General features: G+C 38.9%; 1 protein-coding gene across 3 annotated transcripts in view; it reads right to left on the bottom strand.

Moving 5' to 3' along the window:
* The window catches only part of LOC109889990 (regulator of G-protein signaling 7), a 53323-nt gene extending 39072 nt beyond the window's left edge, over positions 1–14251 (bottom strand). For 2 of the 3 annotated variants that reach the window (XM_020481911.2, XM_031823631.1), the window contains exons 1-2: positions 14059–14235; positions 12948–13057 (exon numbers count right to left, since the gene is read on the bottom strand). In XM_020481911.2, the coding sequence (XP_020337500.2) occupies positions 12948–13019 (72 nt within the window). In that variant the 5' untranslated portion in view covers positions 13020–13057; positions 14059–14235. Of the gene's footprint in view, positions 1–12947; positions 13058–14058 lie in introns of all 3 variants that reach the window. The other variant, XM_031823633.1, reaches the window with a different exon arrangement.
* Positions 14252–17840: the final 3589 nt, after the last annotated feature.

Genomic DNA, 17840 nt, shown 5'->3' on the forward strand with positions numbered 1-17840 from the left:
GGGGGGTAGAGAGAGAGTGAAAGAGAGAGTGGAGGAGAGAGAGTAGAGAGAGAGAGAGAGAGAGAGAGAGAGAGGGAGAGAGCAAGGAGAGAAAGGAGAGAGAAGAGATGAGGTGGTAGCAAACAGAGGAGAGCGAGTGAAATAAATAAAAGGAAGAACATTGCGAGAGAGAAGAAGCAGGATGGACACACCGACACATCTGAGATCTAAGGGGAAAGCAGAGAGACACAGTTAAGCCAATCCGTCAGTTTTTCTCCCTGCAGTCGTTAAGAGCTGACCATCTCTGAGCTCATTAAGCTCATCAGTGGTGTGGCCAGACCCTGCTAATCTGCCATTAGATGGAGAGTTGTAATTAAATGAATCAGACAGACAGACAGACAGACAGACAGACAGACAAGGCCTACGAGACCCTGAGTCAGCTATCCCTTTAATACCTAGACATCCTCAGCCCCTTGTATAATACAGAAGAAAATACAGTTTAGTATGATTATAGTGCTAGCCAACAACAGTTAGGCTTTTCACAGGAGAGGGAGGAGAGATGGCCAAATGTGTGGACACTCCCACTGCCATACCATGCCAGCAAGGGAAGTAATCTATATGTACAGGCCATTCTGTATTTGGAGCGTCAGTAATATGCAACAGTCTGCCAAGAAATAATGATACATATTTTACCAATACTTTCATAATCTACTGATAGTGGTCTGTAATGTCAAGCTGTTCCATTTTCATAGACAGCAGGAGATATCATTTCTAGGATTGATGTCATACAGACATAGTATCTTCATTACAGCCAGTTTGCCACAGCATAAAAATAATCCTCCAGCAACAGGATATGTGAACTATTATGTGGATTATAATTAATGGACATTTTTGTAGGGGTTGATACATTTTTCATAGGGGAAAATCAAGTCTGAAATTTCAAAGTGGAAATTACAAAAACTTAAGAAGCCTTTTTAAACCTTAAATACACTTTGATGTTTAGAAAGTTCTCCAGCAACGGGTTGATCAAATAAGATCCGAATAAGATCCTACATCTGTATAGGCTTTGTAAAGTCTGGGGCCTCTGTAGAAGCTTAACAAGAGGATGGAGACGCCTGTCAGACACGTCCAACAGGAAGACACAGAGTCGACCTGAGACACACAGGAAGGCCAGACATTGCAGGAAAGTTCTCTTGCAACAGGGTGATCACAAATTAAGATCTTACATCTGTATGAGTCCTAGCCTTATATGCAATAGTGGAAAAACACCAAGACAGAAATGCCTACGCAATCCAGCAATCCAACATCAAAATCACTATTTCCTTGTGAAATATATTTTCATCCCTTTTGAACTAGAGGTTGTATGTTTTCATATACACCCACATGAAAACATACCACAGTTTACTATAAAATACTACTACAAAAGCCAACTACTTTGATAAACTAAAATACTACTTACTTAATAATTCATACTGTTGAATACTATACTATACTAGTATACCTCAATCATGTGTAGTACTTACTATAGAATGGTGTAGTAATAAATACTACAGTATACTAAAAACCGCAAAAACACTACAGTATACAGTAGATCATATATTGTGTTCCCTACAGGTTATAGAAAAGAGCAGAAGCTCTGAAATATCCGTTCAGACCTCAGTCCTATCTACCTACAGGTTATAGAAAATGTGCTCTTTTAGTATTTTGTCCAGTAGGCTTCCTCAAGGCCAAAGCCTCCACTGCTATGTCAAAGATAATAAAACAAAAACGCTGTAATAAATACTACAGTGATGTCCGCAAAAACACTACAGTAATTACTATAGTACAGTTGAAGATGGGAGTTTACATACACCTTAACCAAATACATTTAAACTCAGTTTTTCACAATTCCTGACATTTAATCCTAGTAAACATTCCCTGTCTTAGGTCAGTTAGGATCACCACTTTATTTTAAGAATGTGAAATGTCAGAATAATAGTTGAGAGAATGATTTATTTCGGCTTTTATTTCTTTCATCACATTCCCAGTGCGTCAAAAGTTGACATACACTCAATTAGTATTTGGTAGCATTGCCTTTAAATTGTTTAACTTTGGTCCAATGTTTTGGATAGCCTTTTCACAAGCCTCCCACAATAAGTTGGGTGCATTTTGGCCCATTCCTCCTGAAAGAGCTGAGTCAGGTTTGTAGGCCTCCTTGCTCGCAAATGCTTTTTCAGTTCTGCCCACAAATGTTCTATGGGATTCAGGTCAGGGCTTTGTGATGGCCACTCCAATATCTTGACTTTGTTGTCCTTAAGCCATTTTGCCACAACTTTGGAAGTATGCTTGGGGTCATTGTCCATTTGGAAGACCCATTTGCGACCAAGCTTTAACTTCCTGACTGATGTCTTGAGATGTTGCTTTAACATATCCACATCATTTTCCACCCTCATGATGCCATCTATTCTGTGAAGTGCACCAGTCCCTCCTGCAGCAATTCACCCCCACAACATGATGCTACCACCCCCGAGCTTCACGGTTGGGATGGTGTTCTTTGGCTTGCAAGGCTCCCCTTTTTCCTCCAAACATAACGATGGTCATTATGGCCAAAAAGTTTAATTTTTGTTTCATCAGACCAGAGGACATTTCTCCAAAAAGTACGATCTTTGTCCCCATGTGCAGTTGCAAACCTGGCTTTGGCTTTTTTATGGCGGATTTGGAGCAGTGGCTTCTTCTTTGCTGAGCGGCCTTTCAGGTTATGTCGATATAGGACTCATTTACTGTGGATATAGATAATTTTGCACCTGGTTTCCTCCAGCAGCTTCACAAGGTCCTTTGCTGTTGTTCTGGGATTGATTTGCACTTTTCGCACCAAAGTACGTTCATCTCTAGGAATGCATCTTCATCCTCAACTGTATGACGGCTGCGTGGTCCCATGGTGTTTATACTTGCGTACTATTGTTTTTACCAATGAACGTGGTACTTTCAGGTGTTTGGAAATTGCTCCCAAGGATGAACCAGACTTGTGGAGGTCTACAAAAGTGGAGGTCTTCACTGATTTCTTTTGATTTTCATATGATGTCAAGCAAAGAGTCACTGAGATTGAAGGTAGGCCTTGAAATACATCCACAGGTACACCTCCAATTGACTCAAATTATGTCAATTAGACAAGCTTCTAAAGCCATGACATAATTATCCAAGCTGTTTAAAGGCACAGTCCACTTAGTGTATGTAAACTTGTGATACTGTGAATTAAGTTAAATAATCCGTCTGTAAATAATTGTTGGAAAAATTACTTGTGTCATGCACAAAGTAGATGTCCTAACCGACTTGCCAAAACTATAGTTTGTTAATAAGAAATTTATGGAGTGGTTGAAAAACGAGTTTTAATGACTCCAACCTAAGAGTTGTAAACTTCCGATTTCAACTGTATATACTAGTTTTTTACCACAGTATTTATACTATAGTAAACTATAAATAATACAGTATAGTACAGTCATGTCCGCAACACTACAGTTAATAGTACAGTATTCACTGAAGTGTTTATGCAGACTTTAGTCCGCAAAAACAGTACATTGATTACTACAGTTAAGTCCACAAAAACAATACAGTGAATACTATAGTATTTAACCATAGTATACTATAGCATTTTTTCATGTGGGCAGTAGTCATTTCCGCTGGCCTACATAGCACACAAAGGGCTTCACACAAAGATTCCTCGGATCTGCCAATTAATGAGCCTCTCACTGAATGAATTTGAATGCTGCTTGGGGGAGCTTGGCACTTCACAGCTCTTCACTCCGTTTCATATGATGTACAATTGCAAGGGTCTGAATAGACCTGATACCCAGCTGATGATTCACTGTAATATCTGTAGACAAGATTTGTTTTACACAGCTGTGTTACCATGGCAGAGGCAAAACTATAGGCTTGTTCCTACATAATGTCCTGCGTGTTCACCACAGTATGCTCTCATCAATCAACAAATCAATAATCAATAGTGCAATTCATTCACACATGCTGTATATGGTTTGTAAGCACAATAATATAAGAAGAGACCAATATTAAGTAAGAATAACAATAACGGAATCATACAATAACATTTGCTCAGCTGTGTGTTTAATGGTCATACACGTACTCTAGAGAGTGGAGAGAAGAACTCACCATTCCACTCACTGGCTGCCAAGACATGGAAAACAAAAGCCTGAACTGCCATACACACAACACAAGATCAGGCCGCTTGAAAAACCTTTTCTGCAGATTCGAGCTTCTGGCTAAAGAGACAGAAGAAATGCAAATCAAAAGAAACACAGTCACTCACACCCTCAAACACTCTCACACCCTCAAACAGTCACACCCTCAAACACTCTCACACCCTCAAACAGTCACACCCTCAGTCACTCACACCCTCAAACAGTCATTCACACCGTCAAACAGTCATTCACACTGTCAAACAATCACTCACACCCTCACACCCTCAAACAGCTATTCACACCCTCAAACAGGCTCTCACACCCTCAAACAGTCACACCTTCAGTCACTCACACCCTCAAACAGTCATTCACACCGTCAAACAGTCACTCACACCCTCAAACAGTCACTCACACAGCTGAAGCAGACCTTGGGAACCATTTGAGAGAGACAATTTAACAAATATTGAAATGTAAATACACAAAGTTTTAAAACCTGGTAACTAAAGATCCAGAGGTTTCCCCAGCCATTATATAGAGCTATAAAAGCTTACTTAAAATCCTGGCATGGATGGGCTTATAAAGTGATTAAGTGGGTACTCAAATAATTGACATACAGGTTAAAATAATGGATATGCATGACCAATAATATCAAAGGTGTTTCAAATGTTATGAAAGAGCCCCAACCTTTCATCTGTTGTTCATCCTTTCCAAAGCCATTTTGGTGACAGGCACCCGCTGTATTCAATGAAAGCACTGTGATGTTTCAGATCAATCTAAGCATCTATAAGCATCTAGAGTAGACACATGCACGCCCGCACGCACACACACACAAACACACACACACACACACACACACACACACACACACACACACACACACACACACACACACACACACACACACACACACACACACACACACACACACACACACACACACACACCTACTGGAGGAGGATGTTGTTCTATCCTCTGTGTGACTATGAGCGCCTCACCGGGGTTGCTTTTGTCCCACATACAGAACGCAGCAGAGCATTATTCATCATAGCACGTGACCAAACTCAGAGAACCACACTCACAACCGCGATATTGACAGATGCTTTATACTGTATGTGACTAGAAAGAGTACATTACAGGGAGTAGGCAATGATTGGGTTGTGCCTGAAAACACCACGAACTGAAGTATGTACATCGTAAAGGAGATGCTGCATACTGTATCTTCTATTCATATTTGATCGTTTGCTTTAACCCAGTGAAATGCTCTAACTTAAGTGTCAGCCAGGAGTGTTGTGAATAAATCAGGTAATCACAGCACATGCTATTAATATGCTTGGAGGAAAAGCGGCACACAGCTCCACAGTAATCAGGTCAACACCTCTACCCCTCTTCCATCCATTTTCATTAGAAGTAAACGACAAGAGCTGAGAGAGGATATGGAGTGTTATTCCCAATGGAGTCCCTGTAAAACCTCCATCCACTATCAGCAGTAAAACTCTCCCTGGCCAGTTTACAGAAAGTGTATATTTATTGGATGCCTTAAAATAGTGAGCAGAGACCAATATCGCATGAAAGTCTTTACAGGAAATTAATTTGATGACCTACAATTGATTTTGAAAAAGGGACTTCAAACAACTTAGAAATGGCATGACTGTGATAACATTGTGCAAGAAATTGATTACCTAATGAATAAAGAAAATTGTTCTACGAAGGCTCTGTTACAGGCAGCGGTGGAAAAAGTACTAAATTCTCATACTTGAGTAAAAGTAAAGATACCTTAATATAAAATGACTCAAGTAAAAGTGAAAGTACCACAGAAAAATACTACTTGATTTTAAATGTACTTAAGTACAGTGGTGGAAAAAGTACTACATTGTCATACTTGGGTAAACGTACAAAGTAAAAGTACATTCTATACATCAAATTCCTTATATTTAGCAAACCAGATGGCACAATTTTCTTTTTTATTACTTTTTTGACAGCTAGGGGCAACTCTAACACTCAGACATAATTCACCTTGTTAGTCAGTATGTGTTACACCTGTGCTGGTTGCCGTCTCATTAGTGGGAAGGTGTTTAACCTGTACTGGCCAAGGTGCTATTTAAGAGTGGCTGGCCCAGTGCTCCAGTTGTCTTGATAGATGTGGAGGGTTAACACCTTTAAAGGCACACCCTACTTGATTTATAAAAAACATTGATTTCCCTGATTTGGTTTTGCTCCACCTTTTTGGTGTGCTTATTGTCTTTAGGTTTGGTGTGGGTTTATCTTTTGTTTGCCTCTTAGTGGGCAAATTTAGTGGGTGCTCATGGTGGGTGTATTTTAGGTCCCAGCTGTTGTTGCTATGCAGCTTTCAGTGGACACCCCCATGAGTGTCTTTCAGAACCCCTCCTAAAAACCCACCTGTTTTGTTTTGGTTGTTGTCAGTGACTCTTTGTTAGTTCCGCTTTCTGTTTGAGCAACAATTTCTAGTTTCCTTGCTGGGGAACGTAACAGTTCCCAGAACATTGTTCTCATTGTCTAATGTTGCAAGAACGGTTCTAGAACACATTTAATCTGTTCTTTATAGGTTCCCAGAATGTTTCATTAGGTTGTGGGAAGAGTCTGATGGGAACAATGTGGGGACATCACAAAATATATGTTCCATAAACGCCAAAACTGTACAGTTGTGCAGATTATTATAAAAATTGTATTTTAGGGTGCAAAAAACACTCAACTGATGTTACAAGAATGTTCCCAGAACACATTTTGATTGTTTTTTTAAAGATTCTCAGAATGTTTCATTAGGTTGTGGGAACAGTCTGGTGCTTACATTGTAGGGACTACAGGAGGCTGCTGAGGGGAGGACAGCTCATAATAAAGGCCGGAACGGCAACCACATGGACACCATGACAAAAGCTGTGGCCTTGTTTTTTTTTGGTTTTTTGTTGTCAAATATGGTCAATCAGGACAAAGAACAGTTATTAAAATGTTCCCATCCTCTTCATATGCTGTGTACTTGTAACACTGTATTTTATGATTTTCTTTCTTAATCACATGTGGGGTTTGCAAGTTTAAAACTCACATGTGCAGATTGTCAACGTATGAAGTGTCAACATATGAAGTGTAAAAAATATGCATGTGCTTGCATAATTCAATTCTGTTCAAATGTCCTATGAATAAAATGAAAATGCCATGTGTCTCTATATCACCTACAATACAGTCCTCAAATGCAAATTGCCATGAAATCTGGAGAGAAACAAAACGGGGCTGTATTCCAATCGGATTTCTTATGCTTTAATTTGCATGCTGAGAATGTTGTGGTAAGATTAGGTCAAACTTAAATCTAACATTTTCTAAATGTTCTTGAAATGTTCTCAGGACCTCCATATCAAGATAAGGTGTATATTGTGTGAACATCAATGGAATATGAAACCTAAAATAAATATGCTATGAAGATCATAAAAAAATACTTATTTCATTTTTACAACATTAAGGGAATGTATGTGCAACCTAACTTAAACGTTGTGTGAATGTCATCACAACTGAGCATATTTTGTGTTTTGTAATGTACCCACACTGTTCCCACAACCTAATTACATGTTTTGGGAACCTTTAAAGAACTCAGAAAGGCTGCTTGTCAACATTCTTCAGAATATGAAACAGACATTATCTGAATGTCAGCACAACTGGACAGTTTTTGCATTTTGGGAACTTGTCATGTCCCCACAATTTTACCACAACCGTTTGAAACATTCTGGGAACCATTAAAGAACAGACTAAATGTTTTCTGTGAGTGTTTTTGTAACATCAGGTGAATGTTTTTGCACACAAAAAAGAAACTTTGTAGAATAATTCACACAACTGGACAGTTATGGTGTTTTGGGTACATATCTGTTGTGATTTCTCCACAATCTTCCCATCAGACTGTTCCCATAACCTAGTGAAGCATTCTGGGAACCATTAAAGAACAGATTAAATGTGTTATAGGAACGTTCTTGCAACATCAGGCAAATGTTTTACATAAATATACAAACTTTTGGAGAAGGTTCTGTGGTGATGTTACAGAGGTTGTGCACAACATTTTTGTGAACGTCAGGAGAACATTCAAAGGATGATCATCTGAAACATTTTTGATAAATAGATTTGATTAAAAACATTCTCTGAATGTTTTTGGTATGATATCATCCTACTCTTATACTGAACAAAAATATAAATGCAACATGCAACAATTTCTAAGATTTTACTGAGTTACTGTTCATATAAGGAAATGAGTCAATTTAAATAAATAAATAATAAATTCACAAATACCTTTTAAAAAAAAGTAGGGGTGTGGATCAGAAAACCAGTCAGTATCTGGTGTGACCACCATTTGCCTCTTGCAGCGGGACACATCTCCTTCACATAGAGTTGATCAGGCTGTTGATAGTGTCCTGTGGAATGTTGACCCACTCTTCTTCAATGGCTGTGCAAAATTGCTGGATATTAGCGGGAACTGGAACACGCTGTCTCACATGTCGCCCCAGAGCAACCCGAACATGATCAATGGGTGACATGTCTGGTGAGTATGCAGGCCAACTAGGACATTTTCACCTTCCAGTGTAATAGCGAACACCCCGCCGGTAGGCGTCTGATTGCCGTCATTTTTGTGCGATTCTACATGTAGAATCGTTTTGCACTCGGATTACAAATTACGGACTTCACTGTGTTCAGAGGTGCTAAGTCAGGGGTTCCAAAACATTTTTGGCCCGCAACCCCATTTTAATATAAATTATTTTTCACGACCCCACCATGTAAAAAAAGTTATGTGATCAACGGCCAATGTTTACTTTTTTTATTTGGGCTTTGACATTCTATTACAAATAAGTCTGACAGTATTTTTTACAGTATGAAGACAGTATGGTTTGAAGTGACTGAAATTCATCAGAAAGGTATTGGGAAGTTCAGAAGATTGTCAGGCAATAATGTTGTATGACCTTCTGTGTAGAAGTGTCAGGTTGTGCGTTACTGGTAAGAGGTCAGGTGCAGGAGAGCGGAGAGTTGTGATCAGGCGCACACTTTAATTGGCAGAAGTAACAACAGACGGCGCAACTGCGTCAAAAACCTCCAGCCAAAATGGCAAAAGTGCAAAGCGCGACAACAGTCAAAATAATGGAGAAGTTAAACAATTAAACACACTCGGGTTCAACACGGTACCTGGGGAAAAACCAGCCTGGCGCGTAACACGAAACATGTAACAAAACAATTCCACACAAAGACATGGGGGAAACAGAGGGAACATATAAGTAGTGTGATTAGGGAATGTAAACCAGGTGTGCGTGGAAACAAGACAAAACAAATGGAACAATGACAAGTGGAGCGGCGATGGCTAGTAGACCGGTGACGTCAACCGCTGAACGCCGCCTGAACAAGGAGAGGAGCCGGCGGAAGTCGTGACAAGAAGTCTGATTTAGTGCCTGCTCTTGTCCACTCGGTTCTAACGGTTTGTTGGCAAACTAGAGAGGAAAAGTATGTTCATACGTGTTCCTGAGGATCTTTCAGTGAAGGGGTCATAATATTTTGTAGCTTAAAACACTCAAAAGATAGAGCCACATTTGTAGGAAGAAGAGAGAAACCGCTCTGTTTATTACAACCATATCTAGCAGCTACTGGAGGTTACTGACGTAACCCCGGTTCTATGAACCAAGCTCAAATTTCTCTTGCTGCCCCATTTTCAAATCAGGCGCCCCCTAGTTTGGGAAACCATGTACTAAGTACTCTCGGCCAACTAACGCTACCAGTGTGTCTGTGCCATTAGGCCGCTTAGAAAAGTCTCTGCATTGACCATCTTGTTCAGAAGTGTAAGTGGGTCATCCAGCAGTTCAGCGGCCACATGCAGTCAAGAAGTGACCGAATGGAAGAGTAGATGAGATCAGGGAAGATCACAGTCATAGAACAGCTGAGAAATAGATCTGGTAATACATTATGAATGATATCTCTGCCATGTGAAAGGAGGTTGCTTAGAAATGTATTTTACATACACTGGTGCTAATTTATTTCCATTACCAGAACAATTTTTTACCCTGACAAAAATGAAAGTTCAAGAGATCAATAGCGGAAGGAAGGAAGCAACATCATATCTGTAATTGAGTTGCCAAAAAGACCACAAATCAATAGGTCCGGGAGTCTTTGTTACTGTTTCTCCAAACCGCTTCCTTTATTTAATCGAATAAGTAACACAATTCCCCTCCCAACCAAATTAGGAATAACAAACCTGTTCAAATATACCCACCCAACCCTCTCACTCTTAGTGTTTGCCCGTTTTCAAATAGTCAAACTTTGAATGCCATTCTCTTCCAGTGGAGTAGGAGGCTGCAGTATACGGGGGACATTAAGTACTGTACCTTTGTTTTTCACATGTAGCTACAGCATGAAAGGAGAAACTTCCACCAAATCTCTCTACAAGGACTGTAAATATAGCACAACATCCCACAGCTATGAAAGACAATACATGGAATAGTTTCCCCACATTCTTCTTGCTTTGTAATAGAAAACAAGAGCTGTTGCAGAGGAAATGTGAAAATCCACTGATGGGTGAAGGAAATGAAATGAAGAAGAAACCCCGATAGAGAACAGACCACAAGGGTCTGTGAGGGGAAAATGATCACTTTATTGATGGATTTGACAATGTGAGACAGAGCCTTTCCTGCTCTGATTATGTGGTAACATACAAACAGCTCGCACGTGATTGAATTCACAGACCCAGAGGTTTGTGACTGTTAGGCTGTCTCTAAGGATCAGCTTCAAGTTGTAATGATACTTGTACCGGAGAGTTGATTGAAATAGTAGGGAACCATGTTTCCTCTGAGTCCTCACACAAAATCTGTCATATGTTTACCTACAGAATTCCTTAGAATTCAATTGAGCCCATCTCTGTCATTTTTACACCTCATTTTGTTTCCAACTGCCTACACACACTCTGAAAGCATCTACCTATGGAGAGTACCTGGTAGTAGAAGTAAATTCTTACAGGTCCCTAAAAACACTGAGATTTCATTTGACCAGGGACAAAGAGCTACAGTGCACCATAATATGTTTCACATTGAATTGAGACCTCATTTTTCACATTTAACCTCAGCAATGAATGTACAGAGCAATGTAAGTAATCTGACCTCTCTGCTAAAAAGATGTGTCAGAGAATAATGTAGAAAAACAAAACCCCAACTACTGCCTCTTCACTTATGTTCTGCCATTAACCTGGCAAATAATATTAACAGAAAACAGTAAACACAAGTCATTTTTACTGTGCAATTAGTAAGTTGGCTTTTGGTCCATTGCAAATAACATCAACAACATGCATGCCAGTCTTTCTTGGTTTGAGGGTTGACAAGAGATTAACTGCTACTCTTCAAGTTTTTATGAGAAATATTAATGTGATGAGAATTACAGATTGTCTGCATAATCAAATAACATTCAGCTCAGACACCCACACATACCCCACAAGACATGCCACCAGGGGTCATTTCAAAGTCCCTAAGTCCAAAATGAATTAATGGCACTGCACAGTATTATACAGAGCCATGATCCCTTCCATTTCTAATTATTCACGAAAACAGCAAAATGTTAAAAACAGGATTAAACAACATCACATGGAACAGAGGGAACTGTGAGGGGACACACACAAACACACACACAAACATACACACTCTAACACATATTTGTTGTTGTTGTATTGTTTGTATATCGTTGTATTGTAAATGTGTGTGACTGTCCTTGTCTATCAGTGTATCAGTGTTTTATGTTTTTTTGTGGATCGCAAGAAGAGTAGCTGCTACTTCAGCAAAAGCTAATGGGGAGCCAAATAAACAAATGAATACTCTCTTCCATATAAAACAAAACAAATAAACAAATAAATACTCTGTTCCATATAAAACAAAACAAATAAATACTCTGTTCCATATAAAACAAAACAAATAAATACTCTGTTCCATATAAAACTAAACAAATAAATACTCTCTTCCATATAAAACAAAACAAATAAATACTCTGTTCCATATAAAACAAAGCAAATAAACAAATACATACTCTCTTCCATATAAAACAAAACAAAATAGTGAGCTGAATCCAAATCCCCACTAGCCATATACTCTGCAGCTATGAAAAATGCTAAATCATGCTAAATCACATGCACATGCACATTCACTGAGTAAAATACACAGAAAAAAAGTGAATCTCGTTGTTCTCCCTACTTTTCATTATATTTTTTCAAGCTATTTTGAAGCTTGAGGTAAGAATATATTAATAAGATATCCCTACAGATCATCAACACATTTCTCTTTCTCAGTGGGGAGTTGCACTGATGGACTAGATAGATTTCACAGCTGAATCTAAAGAAATACTGCATTGACAACATACTAGACATTCTAATGCATTTTCCTTCCTTTTGCTCCAAAATGTGTAACTCAACTGGTTAAAATGGCTGAATGTCATACATACACAACCAGAGCCTCTGGAACTAACCAGACCATGTAACCTGAGTGTGTTTGCATGCAAGTACAAGTGTCTATATGCATGTTTGCATTTATGTCAGTGCACATGGTGACACCCCCGTCATACACTCATTTCGATGCCACATACCTGTAACTAGCTGTCGCTACAAAACCAAATCAAGGACATGGATTTCAGTAGAGTCAAAGCCTTCTAGTTGTACATGTGTGTCCTTTAGCATTGGGTTTGTATCAGCCTACACAGTGTCTTATCGCTACTGAAGTGCAGCACACAAAAAAAGTGCACTGAGGTTGAATGGGTTTTCACCCAGTTTGAACACTGTTCTGCACACCTTACCTTTCTGTATACAATCATGTTGGGTGATTCATCGGCTACTCCATTGCTCCCCACACTGTTGGTCTGTGCCATGATCCAGTAGGGTGAACAGCCTCAGTAATGCTCAGGTGCTGAAGCAGAGAGATAAGACAGGGGAGAACATTATGGCATGGAACCATTAAAGAGGAATCCTACAGGAACAAAATGTCCCTTACCTTTAAGCTACATACAAAATAGAAGAATCCTTTGAGTGCATAAAAATGACCTATTAGATGTCAGTGAGTCTATTTCCAATCATAGGCTAACATGGTAGAAATGTTCATATCATCAACTAATTGATGTATTAACTAAATGTTTTGGCTGGTTGATTTCAGTACAAATAGCAGTAATTACAGTGATGTGATCATCATTATTATAATCATCACCATCATTCTCCTCCTCCTCCTCCTCCTCCTCCTCGTCATTTCATATTTTACCATTATATACATTCCTTCACTATTCGACCCGATTAACATATGCACAATATCGAGATTTAATGAAAGCTTACACAAAGGCCTTATTGATTTCTGCCTTGCTATCGTGCTTATTGACATTGGAGAATTCAATAGCTCCTGAGATGCGAAAAGGCAGCACGGTGGCAAGAAAACGTGCAGGCAAGCTTTAAATCAAAAACAGTGGATGTAGGGGACTTAACGAAATAGGCTCGGGTTGTTTCTCAAAGGGAAAGTAAAGAACAATGTTGTAAAATACATTTAATTTAGTGCCATTGAAATACAAAACGTGAATACAAAGTATACAAAATACCCTTTCATTACAAACGGTGAGAAATGATCGAGGGCAATTTTGTGTGCATCCGAGGATCCGTATCTAATCTTCGCCCCAAACGACACCCACCGCATCCTTTCAAGGATTATTCCAAAATACATAGCATATGTAAATATCATAGTCTTCCCTTAGCTCCCATCATCACATAGCTAATAGTCAATGAAGTGTCTCCATCAAGCCAAGACTCCTATAATTTCAGCACCATGGACAGCTACAGCAAAAAGCCCCGCTCCCTTGATCACTTGTCTCGATCTATCGTGAATAAAAGGAAAATATGTAAATAAGCAATCGTTCTTTGATGATTTACCTGAAAAAAACGCACAGCCTGCGAATATCCTGTTTCTTTGCAGAACTGGTGTGCAGTGCGTGTGATAGGTTAGGCTATGTCAACTGGCAGACATAGGAATTCGAAGATAATTCATTGGCAATTGTTAGAGACAGGCATTCGATGCAGACTTGGTTGTTACCGCTTCCCTCTTCTCCAAAATGATGCTGAAAGCACGGGCGCGCAGCACCCACAGAATAACGTGAACGTGCATCGATCCATGACCAATCACGTGCTAGGAATCCAAACCCCTATCTGGCACATTTACAGGGGACCGTCAGATTGAAATAGCACTGTGTTGTTGTTATAAAACAGTAATGGTGGTCACACATTTCTTTAAACACATTTTGGTGAGCTGAGCAGAGAAACAGGCATACTACTGAGGATGATAATGATGATAATGATGATGATGAATTGGGAATACACATTTAGTCAATTACATGTAATGGTGTAATGAGTACCCACCAAAACCTATAAATAAATGTATCTGTGTAATCTTTATGTATTGCTTATATTTCTGTTACACACTGTGACATTTTGCATATTCGATAGTCATTATAATTTGTCTTTTTTAGCCTACCTTGCTAGAATATTAATCATATTGACATAGCCCAGAGATATCTGATTAGCATTTAGGCCATTAATTGGATGGCCAATGTCATAAAGCTAATAATGATATTCTCATCTGTAGCCTACAAAACATCTTCCTTCACTTCATTATGCATGCACAGTATGCATATCTTTCAGGTTTAGGTGACACTGTGTCCAAACACTTTTTTGTCTTCAAGTCCTGTTTGCTGCTGTGGTAAAATAATGCATTATACTCAGTCTTGAATATCCAGAAATGATTAACAACCTCATTTGATGCAGCATCGTTGGCTGGGTGGCACACCACTGTCAGAGCGCAAAGGATTTGCAAAGAAATGAGCTTCAAGACTCATGTGTCACTCTATATAAGCAATACATAAAGATTACACAGATACATTTATTTATAGGTTTTGGTGGGTACTCATTACACCATTACATGTAATTGACTAAATGTGTATTCCCAATTCATCATCATCATTATCATCATTATCATCCTCAGTAGTATGCCTGTTTCTCTGCTCAGCTCACCAAAATGTGTTTAAAGAAATGTGTGACCACCATCTCACTTTCATATTTCTCCTCAACCTCACCTTACATCGAATCAGTTTTAATAATTGAACACATTTTTGCAAAGGCTGAACATTTATGCTCATAATTTATTTTGAAAAAACAGAAGTATCTGATACGCTGTTTTTTTTGTGGCACCGACTCTTGGTCCCTGAAGACTCTCAATCCATATGATACATTCGTTGGCGTGTATAAATCCACTACTACTTTTCAATAGAAATGTTTCTGGTACATGTCCTCTCAGGATAGCAAGTTACTATAAATGTTCATTTTAATACATGCAGTTAACACAGAATACCTAGACCTGGCAATCTACCACCAACAGTTTGTCTACAATCATATCAAGGGGCTTCTCCTTTCATCAAGCAGAATAGTTTTCTATAACCCTTTCTCCCTCTCCCATAATTCCATATCTATTTGAGGTGCCTGTACTCAGTTCCGGTGAGCTCCTGTCCAAGTCAAGCACTGCCTCTATGCAGTATTGACTGGATGTCACCGGGGATCTCCCTATATTGAACGCCTTATCAGTAGAATTCACTAGAAGATCGGGTCAACCAAGGGCCCCTTAGGTCCCTTCTAAGAACTGGAGCCCATCCCGTGAGAAAACCCTGCAAGTATAATATGTGTCATATGCCCTGCATTCTTCTTCCCCACGTGTCAATGTAACAGACATCAGGCTGCTTGCTTATCAAGTACCACATCCTCCTGACGAGGCTCACACCGAGGCTCGAACCCAGGACCTCTGCCTTGCTAGCACATGTGAACGCCCTCACAAAGCGTCTTACCAGTCGGCGACATCAAAAAATTAGCTATTTGGTGGCACTTCAGAATGAGGAGTGAGTTTCACACATCCACATGTGCTACACCAAGACCTAGGTTCGGTAGGTTACTTTATAAATGTAACAAGTTACAGTTCCTGTCCAAAATTGTAATCCGTAAAGTAACATTTGGATTACACAAACTCAGTAACATAATCTGATTACTTTCAGTTAGTTTTGGATTACCTTCCCCTTATTAATATTGATGTACCTGTGCTTCAATCTATGTAACATAATAACATTTGCCAGTCTGAGATAGAGATTTCAGTTTTTTTGCATGGGCTGCATCTCAATCCAGCGCATCCACCTATGCGGCCTTCGCTATCTGCAGTGTAAAGTTGCAGAGCTACAGCACTGTTTGTCAGACCAGGAGACACCTGAAAATTGGTATTCTCAGGAAAACGTCCGTAACTAACATGGCACTCTATAGAAATATGAGACTCTCACGAACACGATGGTCTTCTCTATTTTGATTCATGACTTCCATAAGCCCCACGGGACTCGTCTGAAGTCCGTTTGAGCTACAAACGAATATGTGTCACGGGACTTGTCTGAAGGTACTGGTTTAAAAACATTATGGACGTATGGAGGTAGTTTTGTGCCAACAAAAAAGGGGTTAAATATGTGTAAAAAAATATATACATATATATATATATATATCTATAATATATATATATATATATATATATATATATATATATATATATATATATATATATGTTTCCTGAGCTTTCTTATATTTCCTAGATATAGGACAAACACTTCAAAACCTTGTTTCTTATGAGTTATACTTTTTTTGTATTTTTTTGCAATTTATAATTGTGTTATTAAGTGCATTTCTGTGGGCTATAGTAGTAAAGGCCAAATTCAATAATTTATCAAATAATTTTCTTATATGTATTTTTTCTATACCTAAAGGGGTCTTAAAATTACAAATCAAATAGTTAAATGATCCATAGTATGACCGTCTTAAACAATTCTATATGTCAGTTTAGACGCCCCCCACCCCTTATGCACTTATGTACTTTTATTTAAGATGTCTATTTTTTTAGAGGATGATCCACAGTTCAGTAGTCACGCCGTCAAGAACATTAGAGCCATCTGGTGGTTCAAGACAGAACACTGCCCAAACTAGTGCAACGATATCAGAATTACTGCTAGACAACAACCAGACATAGTTTTAGAATACTAAACATGCCTTATTTGATTGATGCTTACAAATGCAGAGATCTAATGTAGTAGGCTAGCTCAGTTAGGAAAAATCTTTGAGAATATCATTGTATCTAGTTGTGTGGAAAAGCATCACCCCAGTAGGTTGATGGTGCATAAATAAATATGATTGGCTATTTGGTATTCGATATTAGCATTGTTCACGTCATGTACAAATCATTCGAAAGTATTTCAAATTGATTGTGAAGCAAAAGTCAACAAAGTCACTTGTAGATGATTTGAACAAAACGTTAGCATTTGGAAACAGTCCCAGCGAAACTAAACTAAAGCATAGATTGCTGTCATACCACAGAACAATGAGACAGATATTTCACTGAATGTATAAATGTGAAGCGTCCGCTTGGCTTTTCAACTCACTACAAAATATGGTAGTGAGAGGAAGACCAGTGGCAGACAGTGGTAGAAGATGGAACAAAATGGATTTTGGCCGACATTCTTCAAATTTTCTCATTGATGAAACCTTTGATCTCCAAACAGTTTTCTGCTCCCAAAACTATAATCTGTTACGTACAGTGGATGAAGTTTTGTAGACTTTACCCTTTGTTCAAGTTTCCAATTGAG

Source organism: Oncorhynchus kisutch, linkage group LG4 (genome assembly GCF_002021735.2).
Source record: "Oncorhynchus kisutch isolate 150728-3 linkage group LG4, Okis_V2, whole genome shotgun sequence".
NCBI lineage: Eukaryota > Metazoa > Chordata > Actinopteri > Salmoniformes > Salmonidae > Oncorhynchus > Oncorhynchus kisutch.